Here is a 12,059-nt window from a genome sequence, read left to right on the forward strand (position 1 = left end):
GACCATAAGAAAAGCTTTTTGCATGCACAGCTAATTACAGGACTTCTGCTTTACATGTCTTTATGCTGCTTGTGTGTATAATCAGCAAAACTGTGTTTGAGTACATGTCTGTGTGTGCGTGATTGTGATGTATTAATCATTTCTGATATGTGACTCCTGTATTTGTGTACATTGTGCTGGTTCTTACTGGCTTAACTGCTTCAGCTCATCATTTAGCTGCTCTTTATAAGGTGACATTTAAACCAGCTGCTTCATTCAACTGGGAGCTCCAGGGAATGACACCTTATTAGATGCAGCTTTCACAACAGTGTTCGCTCCTAAGCTTTGGTACCTTTTATACATATGATAGAACTATATAAACCCATCATATATATTCCTGTTAACACAAGCAATAACTGGTGTGCTTGCTGGTCAGCTGTATAAATGTGTATGATAGCACAGCTGTTTAAAACAGCTGTATGAACCAGCTGTTTGCCTGCTTAACAACCCCACACAGCTAGAAACAGGTGAAATAACCTCCTTTTTCACTCTTACAGTCCTTCAGGACGTTTCTGCTCCCAGTTTATCCCTGTTGTGTCTCTTGTGTCTTAAATGCTCACGGTGCCCTCCTGTCTGTCCGCTCTCAGGTCACCTGTCTCCAGGACTTCTTTGGCGACGATGACGTCTTCATCGCGTGTGGACCAGAAAAGTTCCGCTACGCACAGGACGATTTCTCCCTGGACGAGAACGGTGAGGCCCTGAGCACTGACCCCTGACCCCTGAACCCACCAGTGCTCCTTCCCCTCAGCAGAATCAGCGGGTTACACCTTTACATCCGCTCAGCAGACCAAATTTTTATAATTATTTATCGTGTTTTTTAAACAGCGTTAAGTAATGGAGGACTTGTTGAGGTCGCTCAATGTTATAACTAGATTATGTTTCTAAGGGCTTCCTCCCGTTGACCAGAGTCTGCTGCTCACAAAATGATATCAGACATCTGAGACGTTTTAAATTTATACTAATAGGTTAATAGAGCAGTTAAGTTTAAATTAACGCACTGCGTCTTTAAGTAAAAGCTTTTCCTTATTGAAGATTTCCAGCTAAACCCATTGTACCCACACAGTAACACACAGGACACAGAGGTGTACAGAGGTGTGTGCGTGTGTGTGTGTGTGTGTGTGTGTGTGTGTGTGTGTGTGTGTGCGTGTGTGTGTGTGTCTGTAGACTACTCTCCATAGAATTAGGCTAATGACATTCAAATGAGTTAGATTTGCATTGACACATAATTTAAATTCAGGCATAAAAAATGCAAATAAAATCAAAGTCAACATGGCTGAATTTCCAGGGAGGTTTTGGTAGGAGTAAATGTAGATAGGTCTGCTTTGTGTGTGTGTGTGTGTGTGTGTGTGTGTGTGTGTGTGTGTGTGTGTGTGTGTGTGTGTGTGTGTGTGTGTGTGTGTGTGTGTGTGTGTGTGTGTGTGTGTGTGTGTGTGTGTATCAGATGTCTCACAGTCCACTGAGTTGATGTCGCCATCATCTGTTTGCTCACTTGATAAGGAGTGTATTTACAATAAGAATAGCCTTACTATGTCACTACATGGAATACATGGAGGATCATGACAGATAGCATAACAACAAACAAGGTAGGATATTATTACAGGTTTGGAACCAGAGGGCCACAAATTACATTTTGATTTTGGGTGAAAAACTTATATATGTTATTATATATATATATATATATATATATATATATATATATATATATATATATATATATATATATATATATATATATATATATATATATATATATATACATACATACATACATATATATAATGAAGGTAATGCTCTTGATGACATCAATCTAATGCCAAAGAGATACAGACATGAAATTATTTAACAGTATTTACAAATTACATTACATAATGTGTCTGGCTGTTCCATTGACTAATCCCAATTTATTTCCCCTATAATGAGATAATGGTAGTTGCCACTCAATGAGTGTGGACAGTGCCATTTCCTCTCCCAGGGGAGTTTAGGGCAGCAGCAGTCAGACAGAGCAGAGCAGGTGGCAGCTAATGGCTCCAGACGGCAAACTGAACTGCTGTGTGTGTGTGTGTGTGTGTGTGTGTGTGTGTGTGTGTGTGTGTGTGTGTGTGTGTGCGCGTGTGTGTGCCTGCCCACAGTACTTCTCATCATGCCTTCCTGAGTTTTATAATAGTACAGTATGTTTTTTTCTTTACATGTTCAGTTGTCTAGTCTCACAGCCTTTTAGTTATTTTATTTCTTAGATTTGTTGTAATCTTTTGATGAAAGAAAGAAAAGACACATTTATTATTCAGAATTTCTCATTCTTGCAACGTACAACTTACTTTTTCACTTTCTCCATGTGTGCCTGTCCCCTCTACCTGCACCCCCCCCCCCCCCCTCTCTCTCTCTCTCTCTCTCTCTCATCTCTCTCTCTCTCTCTCCTCTCTCTCTCTCTCTCTCTCTCTCTCTGCAGAGTGTCGGGTAATGAAGGCTCCCAAGGGACAAAGAGGTTCTGCTAAGAGTCCAGGCCCCATTCGTCGTAGCAAGTCACCCGCTGAATCCAGTGAGCCATTCGTTATGTGATAAAGTCTTCTTCTGTGTCCACACCATTTGAAACCATGTCTACACATAACCCCACTGCAACCCCTATTGCTTCAATTATCAAATACATAATGCACTCTTTGAAATTGTTCATCGATTCTACTCTAATTCTATGCTAATACTGCCATTTATATCCATTCTAAACCCCTGAACTCTATGCTAATTGTATATTCACGATTTTTGCATTCAGAGGTTGGTAAACTCTCTAGAACACATTTTCTCTTGAGCAGCTGGTGAAGTCATTGTAAATCCAGACACCACTGTTACTTCTGGCCTTTAAAGTTTTCATGAGTTGTGATATTTAATTTTCATTTATAATGTCATTCATAATTTATACGCTTAGGTTATTTTGATTTTGATCTTGTGATTGTTTTTAGTCTGCCTGAGTTCTTGTGGGGGGTTCCACTACATTACACACACAACAGTGATTTTGAATAATTAAAACAGTCCATGGAGAGTTAACTGGTACCTCAACACTGCCCTCTGTAGGGGAAAAGAGCAGGTAACGTTTGATAAGGTTTAATCGGCATTTTAATCAGAACAAGCTGTGAAATGGCCAAACAGTCTGCATGTATGTGGGTCACACAGAGATTATACTTTCCTCATCAACACCTGCACACCAAAACAGAGACCAACACCAGCACACAGACACTACCACGAGCATACAAACACAGACCAACTCCAGCATACAAACACACAGACCAACACCAGCACACAGAGACCGACATCAACACAAACACAGGGACTATGCAGATAGACATACTGTCAGGCAGACAGACATACAGACAGGCAGACAAACATACATACAGGACCGCAGACAGCATACTAAAATGTTGATGGGAGAGACGAGAGGTTAAAACGGAGAAAAGAAGAGAGAGGGATTGGGAGAGTGATGCTAAAAGAGAAAGGATAGAGAGTAACGTGTGCTCCATTACACCCCCCTGGCTGTGTTTGAGGTAGGTAGGTTCAGTAGGTTCGCTTTTCTGCCTACCATTTGGTGCATTTCTCAGGTCATGGTTTACATTGGCAGTTAGTGCAGCAAAACTCAATGAAAAACCTGCAAAAGCACTTCAGTCAGAATTATTTTAGCCTCAAAAGCAAATATTTAGGTTGATCAATTTGTAAGTGCCATCAGAATATCTAGTCTGTGTGTCTTTGCCTATGAACAAGGCAGTCAAAATACTTAGTCATGTTGTCAGTGTAACTGTAAGTCACACTCAGTGCAGACTGTAAGTATATTCTGATGGAAACTAGCTAAGCTTTTGATTTCAAAAATGATGCGGTATATCAAATAAAAGAATACATGTTGCACACAAAATACAAACTTCAGCCTTACACCACACAGTCTTACACAGTCTTACTCCTTACTCAGTCTTACTCCTTACTTACTTACTTACAGTCTTACTCCTCTTCTTGGCTGTTCACCCTGTACACAGCCTTGTCTTTTCATTATGAGACTTTGTGAAACTGCAGTGTTTAGCATCTATAAAGGTTTGCCAATTACAGTAAAGGTTCATGAGAAGCACCTCTGACCTGTGATTGAAACCATTGGTTGATCTAAACCTTCACCAATTCCCTTTCTTACTGTAACTGAATGTTCACCTGCAAACAATTTAATCACGTTAGGATGAATGTAAAAAATGTAACAAAAAATGTAAAAAAGAAAGATTCATATGTTCAGCACTTTTGCATATAATGACCTAGGCAACAAAGCCGGAGTGGCTAATCGGGAGATTCGGGAGGATTCCCGATGGGCCGGTTCATGTCAGTCTCTAGTTTGGGCCGATTGGGAGGGAAAAATAATTTTGGGCCGGATTTGGTCATAAAACTCCCGGGCTGAAAAAGTGTCCCACTCCGGCCCTGCTAGGCAATGACCTAAAGACTAAATGTTTTGGAGGGTAAGACAATTCAACAGACAATCCATAGAACACATTTGATAAACATGACATAAGCAATTGATACAGACAATTGCCCATGACTATTTGCAAAATATACAAAATAATTTGCAAAATGTGAAACACAATGACAAATGCACAAGTGACAAGGAGATGTGGAGATTCAATTTTGATCAGAGAAATGAACCAAATCAACTGAGAAAAGCTGTAGTATATAATTGACTGTGGTTTATAAACAGATTATTTTGCCTATTAGAGAGGAAGATGTAAACAACACAAAAAGACAAAACAGACTAGCAATGAGAACTCGGGGGGGGGGGGGGGGGGGGACATCATATAAATATATACAGTAATAAGCTCTTCCAAAAAGGAAGAGATTACAAGAACAGGCATGGAGCAATAGACGAGACAGAAGGAGAGTGAGACGTCCCATAGCCAGACATGAGTGCATCTGAGGATCTAAATAGAAGAGACGACTGTTACTGTGGGTCACTGCACCTGATTTATAATTCAGTAAAGGAGAGAGTCTGTGCTGTGTTGAGAGAGAGCGCAATGCAATCGAGTGAGTGTAGGAAGCGGGAGACACTAGTCGCTTTAATTAAACGTCGTGAATATGCTGAGAAGACCAAACAGGGGGAGTAGGGGAAACAAATAACCATTACAGATACAGACACGAATATATATATATATATATATATATATATATATATATATATATACACACACACACACACACACACACACACACACACAGCGGATGGAGGAGTGAACACCTAGGGACAGTTACAGGTGAGGTGACTGAGGTGAGGTAAATGACAAAGGGGTGGAGCAGGGAAGGAGCACAGAGCCAACACAAGTACAAGCATAAGGCACAGGAAGCAAATGGAGACAGACTAAATAAAGACAGACACAGGTGAACAAAGGGGAATAGTGTGACGGGGAGAGAGAGACAGGGACAGACAGACAGACTAAATAAAGACAGACACAGGTGAACAAAGGGGAATAGTGTGACGGGGAGAGAGAGACAGGGAGAGAGAGACAGGGACAGACAGACAGACTAAATAAAGACAGACACAGGTGAACAAAGGGGAATAGTGTGACGGGGAGAGAGAGACAGGGAGAGAGAGACAGGGACAGACAGACAGACTAAATAAAGACAGACACAGGTGAACAAAGGGGAATAGTGTGACGGGGAGAGAGAGACAGGGAGAGAGAGACAGGGACAGACAGACAGACTAAATAAAGACAGACACAGGTGAACAAAGGGGAATAGTGTGACGGGGAGAGAGAGACAGGGAGAGAGAGACAGGGACAGACAGACAGACTAAATAAAGACAGACACAGGTGAACAAAGGGGAATAGTGTGACGGGGAGAGAGAGACAGGGAGAGAGAGACAGGGACAGACAGACAGACTAAATAAAGACAGACACAGGTGAACAAAGGGGAATAGTGTGACTGGGAGAGAGAGACAGGGAGAGAGAGACAGACAGACAGACAGACAAACAGAGAAAAAGAGAGAGCAGTGGAGAGGTCTAATAAGCCCCAGGTTGGGAATTTGTGTCTGGGGAGCAAGAGAACAATGTCTGGGCTGGGTATGGGGCACATAGAGGGCACACACACACACACACACACACACACACACACTACCAAGGGATATTCAATCATTACTCCCCATATAACTGTGAATTTATTTTTAATACAATTAATACACATGCCAGTATACACTTAAAAGTCAGCTTGTAAAAATAATAGATGAAAATTGTTATAAAATTTATCTTTTTTATTTAATTAAAAAATTTAATTGTTATAAAATGTATACATTATATCTGTAAAATTGTGTTACAGATGAATAATTACAGATGGTTGCTGGTTGTTGCAGATCAAAATGCATTTATAACCTAATCTAAAGGATTACTATACTAATGTAATCTGATTACTTTATTACTTTTGAATTACTTTAACCCAATATTTAGACGGGCAACATTCACTGCTGTTGTACGTTCATGGGAAACCATCCAAATGATTGAGTGTTAGAAAAGGGGGGGGGGGGGGGGGAAGAAGAAAACAACAATTATCATTGTTAAGTAGTAATGTAATCCTACTAGTAATTATGATATTTATAAAATGTACCAGTACAGTACTGCTGTAACAGAACAGTTTCCTTTTAAAAAAATCCTGATTGCCCAATGCCATTACATGTATTCTGTTACCACCCAGTCCAGGCTAGAGCTTCCTAAAAGCCATTCTTACGTCATAATGCAGAGCCATTCTAACACTCTGACACTCTGATGTCAGAGCCATTGCACGCTTTAGAACACCATTGTTACATCATAAAGAAACAATTTTCATCCAGGGCCAGTGTTTGTATTTCCCATCACAGTGAGCTCACCAACGTAATCAAATGGGCGGCCGTCCTCTGGGAGGTTTAGAGGATGTGGGCTGTTGTGTAGGGGGCCAAACTGAGCTCACCAAGACTGGCTTTCCGCACCATGTGTGATGTCAAAATGTCGAAAAAAGACTCCTGCTACCAACCAGTCCATAAGGCGAAGTCAGACATGTTAACTGAACACCACAGCGATTCCTACACTTGAGAAGAGCAGCTGTGTTCAATTCTTAATGCCAAGAGCTCAAATTAACTCCGCTGAATACACAGCACTGTGGACGGCACTGATATGTTTATTGCTGTATTCTATTTGGGGTTTAAAGGCCACTGTTGTGTCTTCCATGGGATTTGCCCATGATGAACAAGTCATGGCCCGTTGTACCTCATAATAACATCATAAGCAATGAACGCATGTTGGCTTTCTCCTCATCTTATATGATGATACTCATCTTAATCTCAATTAGAAATGCTCCTCTCTCTGCCAATTGGTCGTTTCTGTCACATTTTATGCTGTTTTGCAGACTAACCCCAATCTAATTCATACTGGTTATTGATTTCCTTTCAGTTTGTTTCTCGTTTGATTTATTGTTTGTCATTGGTTTAAGGTCATTTTCTCACACATTTTCTTCCTTTTGAAATAAAACACATTTTTCAGTATTTTACAGCCTGCTGTTGTGTTTAACATCCACTAACCCATTTATTATTTACACCATCCCTGTCATTTCCTGTGTAAATCACATTACATTAGTGGATTACTGGATGAAATCAAGAATGTGAATGTGTAATAGACAAATGCTGTCTGTGTATTTTAGGGCATTTCAGTGTGTTTCTTTGCTGTGTTATTTGAAGTGTAGCATCATGTTAACACACACACTAAATCAGTGGTTTGCGATCTCAGGCCCCCTGTGCGCCCGGCCGTCCTCGTGCACCGCCACTGCCTCTACTGGACACTCCTGATCACTGCATCGTTTAATCCCCAAGACCTCCAGGAGCTGAGCTGGTTACAGCAGGGTGCACCTGCCCTGCGAGGCCACCTAAGCCCGTCATGTGGACCCCTACGAGGCTGTAACTAGGTCCAGCAGGGTGGGGGTGGTGGGGCGCACTACCACATCTTACTCGGGCTTGGCCGCGGCTTCTGAGAGCGCCGCGCTGTTTGGCTTCTTTATGTTCATTGGTCGGTGCCATTCAGAGTCGTGGCATCAGCTCAAAATGCGTACTTGTTTCCTCTAAAACAAACAAACAAAACCTTGAATTAGTATTCAAAGCGTTTTGGCCGCTGTGTCTCATCAACACCACTTTCACATGTAAGCACAGTGTTGAGGTATCTTGGCAACCTGCAGAGAGTGAAAAATGGACGTGCAAATGTGTTCCAGCACGCACACCCCCCCCCACACACACATCTCACTTCTAAAGTGAATCTTTTCTCTTTCTAAAGTTCCTTTTACCATTCCATTTTCTCTCTACGTCTTATCTTTTTTCTTCCTTGTCTCTATCACTTTCTTACTTTCTTCTCCAACCACCCATCGTTCGTGGTCTTCCTTTTTCCTTCTACTCACCTCTCCATATTTTCTCCCTCCTTTCATCTTTCTGTCCGTCACTCTTTTCTTTCTTTCTACCCCTTCTCTCTCTCTCTCTCTCTCTCTCTCTCTCTCTCTCTCTCTCTCTCTCTCTCTCTCTCTCTCTCTTTCACTCCCTCTCTAGCTAATGGGACAGGCTCCAGTAGTCAGCTCTCTACTCCCATCTCCAAGCAGTCTCCCATCTCCACACCCACCAGTCCTGGAAGCACTCGCAAGCAGAAGGTACGTCTCTCCTTTTTCTCATGGCTCCCATTACTCTCTCCAGCTTTGCTATTTCTATTTATCCACCTCTTGCCTGCTCACAACACTCAAAGAAATAAGTACCGCTGCATTTGTACAGGTGGGTTTCCCCTCAAACTTCTCATCTATTTCTCAAGCTCTGACTTTCTTTCTACCTTTAGGATCTGTACCTGCCCCTCTCGCTGGATGACGACAATGATTCTCTGGGAGAATCCATGTAAACTCCACCCACCTCCATCGACACCCATCAATCAACTTGATCTGCCAGTCAGAGGTATCTCTGGTGTTCTGCATCTCTGAAGTGTCAACATTGCCCCCTAGTGGTGTGGAGGAGTGCACTTGTCACCCCAGCTGCCCCCTGGTCCATGGCTTTAGCTGTTCAGGCTGCAGCAGCAGTGGTTCCTACACTCTTTGCTGCTTGAGAATTCGTTGCATCCATTTCTGGCACCTTTTTCCGGGTTTATTCCCCTCTTTTGTATCAATGTTTAAAATGTTCTGTATGTGCAGGGCACATGCAACAATTGTAAGTCATGTACAATGAAACAACGAACATGCCAATTTTTACGAGCAGTCTGTTAATTCAATTAGTTTTTTTTCCCTGCATTTTCGAGTGATTTTTAAAGTTATAACAGAAACTGATATAAAATGTAAAGTGTGTGTATGTTAGTACGTTTCATATCAGTGCAGCTCTTTTTGCTAACTGTTTAGTTATTGTCACTTTAAAACTAAAATTACCAACTTTTTCATACTGATTTTTCAATGCTTGGTTCTGCGAATGGCAAGCAGCAAACGGACATTTTTTAGTAAGGTGTATTAGTCTATACAAAAAAAATAGCCTTGTTTCATTGATCGTTTTTATTAATCTGTTCCATGTAACCCGCTCTGTCTGTGCCATGGTTTGATGTGGTTGTAAATGATTGGGAAGTGCTGCTTGGAAGGCCTTCACACTCCTCTCAATAGGATGTGCAGACGTTCTCACTCCCCATCTCATCGCAGGGCTTCTGGCTCGTGTTTCTGCCATGCCGCACACACTGCACGTGTGTGTTCCTCCGACGTGTTTGTGTCGTTTCAACTGTAGCCTCTTCCTAAAGAGTGGAAGAGGGACTTTTTTGAGATTTTAGGTGTAAAACTTAAAATATATATATATATACATTTAAAAAAGGAAGACAGAAACTCCAAAGCCATATGATTAGGTTCCTATACATGACAAACGAGCACCGTCATTTGCCAGGTTTTTTTTATGGTTAAAAAAGATAACTGAATGCATTCTGTACTGATACATCTATTTGTATCTGAATAAGGTAACATGTAATGCCCAATTTAGCTGTTGAAAGAATGCTAGAGCTGTAATGTATGTGAAAAAGCCAAAGTTATGTTGAACTGAAGGAAGTAGCTTATCATTTTGTTTATTTCTCTGTTCTTCTGGTGGTGGTGTATGTATGGCATGGTCAAGGTTTTTACTTAGAAACTCCTCTAAAGAGAATTTGAAAAATTAGCATTTTACATTCTACAAAACTCAATTTTCTATAATTGAAAATTATAGGTATAAAAGATTGTTCACTTTAATGCATGGCAGTGTGTTGGAAAATAATTTCTAATTTTGTCTAATGTATGGGGTCAATGTCAATATTTCATTCAAGTTCAGCATCGCTGTTTAAATTGTGGATCATTTCATAATGGCTACCCATTCCTTTAATTTGGGGTCTGCTTGCAGAGAATGAAGTTTGCTTAATGTTAACAGACTTTGATTTGGTCTGTCTGATCCTATATTGGTACACACACACACACACACACACACACACGCATATACGCACAACTTCCTGTTTTGACAATATACACAATTACTTAAAAGGTTTCCACACAGATTTCTACACAATACACTCAAACAGTGGGATTAATATTAGTGTTCTTCTGAAGCATACACCACCATTAAGAGTGGGAGGTGGGACACAACTCACCTTCTATGGTGCCTTTTCTGCAATCTTGTGTTTTTTGATAAAAAGAGAAAAAAAGAAATGAATGTAAGTTGAGACTGAAATTCCCAAGTCTGTCCTCTTACACCATAATTGTTATGCTGTTTGTAAATCTCTTTTCTTCACTCTATCTTCTCATTTAATTTGAAGCGAGCGATCATTTTAAAGACAACATTTTACATCTGACACTGCTAGTTTGAAGCTGTTTTGCTGGTTTTTGTAGTATTTAGGGTAACTTTACATGGTGCAGATTTTCTCTGTGTCTTGAACACAGTAACTGGTGCACTGATCGTTTGGTTTGGGGATGAAATTTGAACTTCCTCTCTGATGATGATGATGTATTTCCTGCTGTATCATGGTGAGTTGTTTCAGTGGTGTCATTCTGTGTATTAACTTCTCTCCTTTTACAATTAAAATGAGACGTTATTCCACTTCTTGTTTTGACTGTAATCAAATATTCTTTTTTTGTTTATGGCATTTGTGTTGTTGTTGTTTTTGTCCCATACTCACACAATAATTATAATTGCGCTACAGTTCCACCCTCTTTTGACATTTTCCACATTTATTGTCTCATTGTTATTGTACATGGCTTGATATCCACAGTCATATCAGTAACATGTAACTAAAATCATTTCCAAGCATAAATCTGTGCATTCCTACCCAAATCACAGAACTATTTTATATCAATGATATCCCAGTTAATTAATAATCGTAACTATTCTCCATAAATGACTGGAGACGTTGTTTTTTTTTTTTGCCAAGTCCTTCACTTAATGAGCTACTTATTTATACTTTGCTGAGTCTTAATGACGGTTTGGCTGCTTGCGGGAGCCCAGGCCGGGGGGTCTGTTAGCTCTGACAGGACCAGCGGTTTGGACGTCCTGCTCAAAGCGTCTCCAGAGGCTGAAGAATCAGTGACTTTTTTTTTGTAAGGAAAAGATTTAAAAGCTTAAGCATTAATGAAGGCAATGTTTGAGTTGACATGGCAACTGGAGAAAGGCCCTTTTGATGCCATCATACCTGAGTTCTGCCATACTTACCAGAATGCAATGCATGGTGAGAAAACAGGGACGTGAGTGTGAGTGAGTGTGAGTGAGTGTGTGTGTGTGAGTGTGTGTGAGTGTGTGTGAGTGAGTGTGAGTGAGTGTGTGAGTGAGTGTGTGAGTGAGTGTGTGAGTGAGAGTGTGAGTGAGTGTGTGAGTGAGTGTGTGAGTGAGTGTGTGAGTGAGTGTGTGTGTGAGTGTGTAAGTGTGTGAGTGTGTGAGTGTGTGAGTGTGTGTGTGAGTGTGTGAGTGTGTGTGTGTGTGTGTGTGTGTGAGAGAGATGGCTAGGGGCGGAGACCCTTGTCCCAGAAGAATTAAAATGGTACAAAACCAA

The 12,059-nt window shown here is 40.9% G+C and overlaps 1 protein-coding gene across 1 annotated transcript in view; it reads left to right on the forward strand.

The window, feature by feature from the left end:
- The window catches only part of LOC143518776 (neuronal migration protein doublecortin-like), a 48,696-nt gene extending 37,583 nt beyond the window's left edge, over nt 1–11,113 (forward strand). The window contains exons 4-7 of the mRNA XM_077011534.1: nt 627–729; nt 2,486–2,575; nt 8,594–8,691; nt 8,871–11,113. Coding sequence (XP_076867649.1) covers nt 627–729; nt 2,486–2,575; nt 8,594–8,691; nt 8,871–8,930 — 351 coding nt within the window. The 3' untranslated portion in view covers nt 8,931–11,113. The remainder of the gene's footprint in view (nt 1–626; nt 730–2,485; nt 2,576–8,593; nt 8,692–8,870) is intronic.
- Nucleotides 11,114–12,059: the final 946 nt, after the last annotated feature.

This window comes from Brachyhypopomus gauderio, chromosome 7 (assembly GCF_052324685.1).
Source record: "Brachyhypopomus gauderio isolate BG-103 chromosome 7, BGAUD_0.2, whole genome shotgun sequence".
NCBI lineage: Eukaryota > Metazoa > Chordata > Actinopteri > Gymnotiformes > Hypopomidae > Brachyhypopomus > Brachyhypopomus gauderio.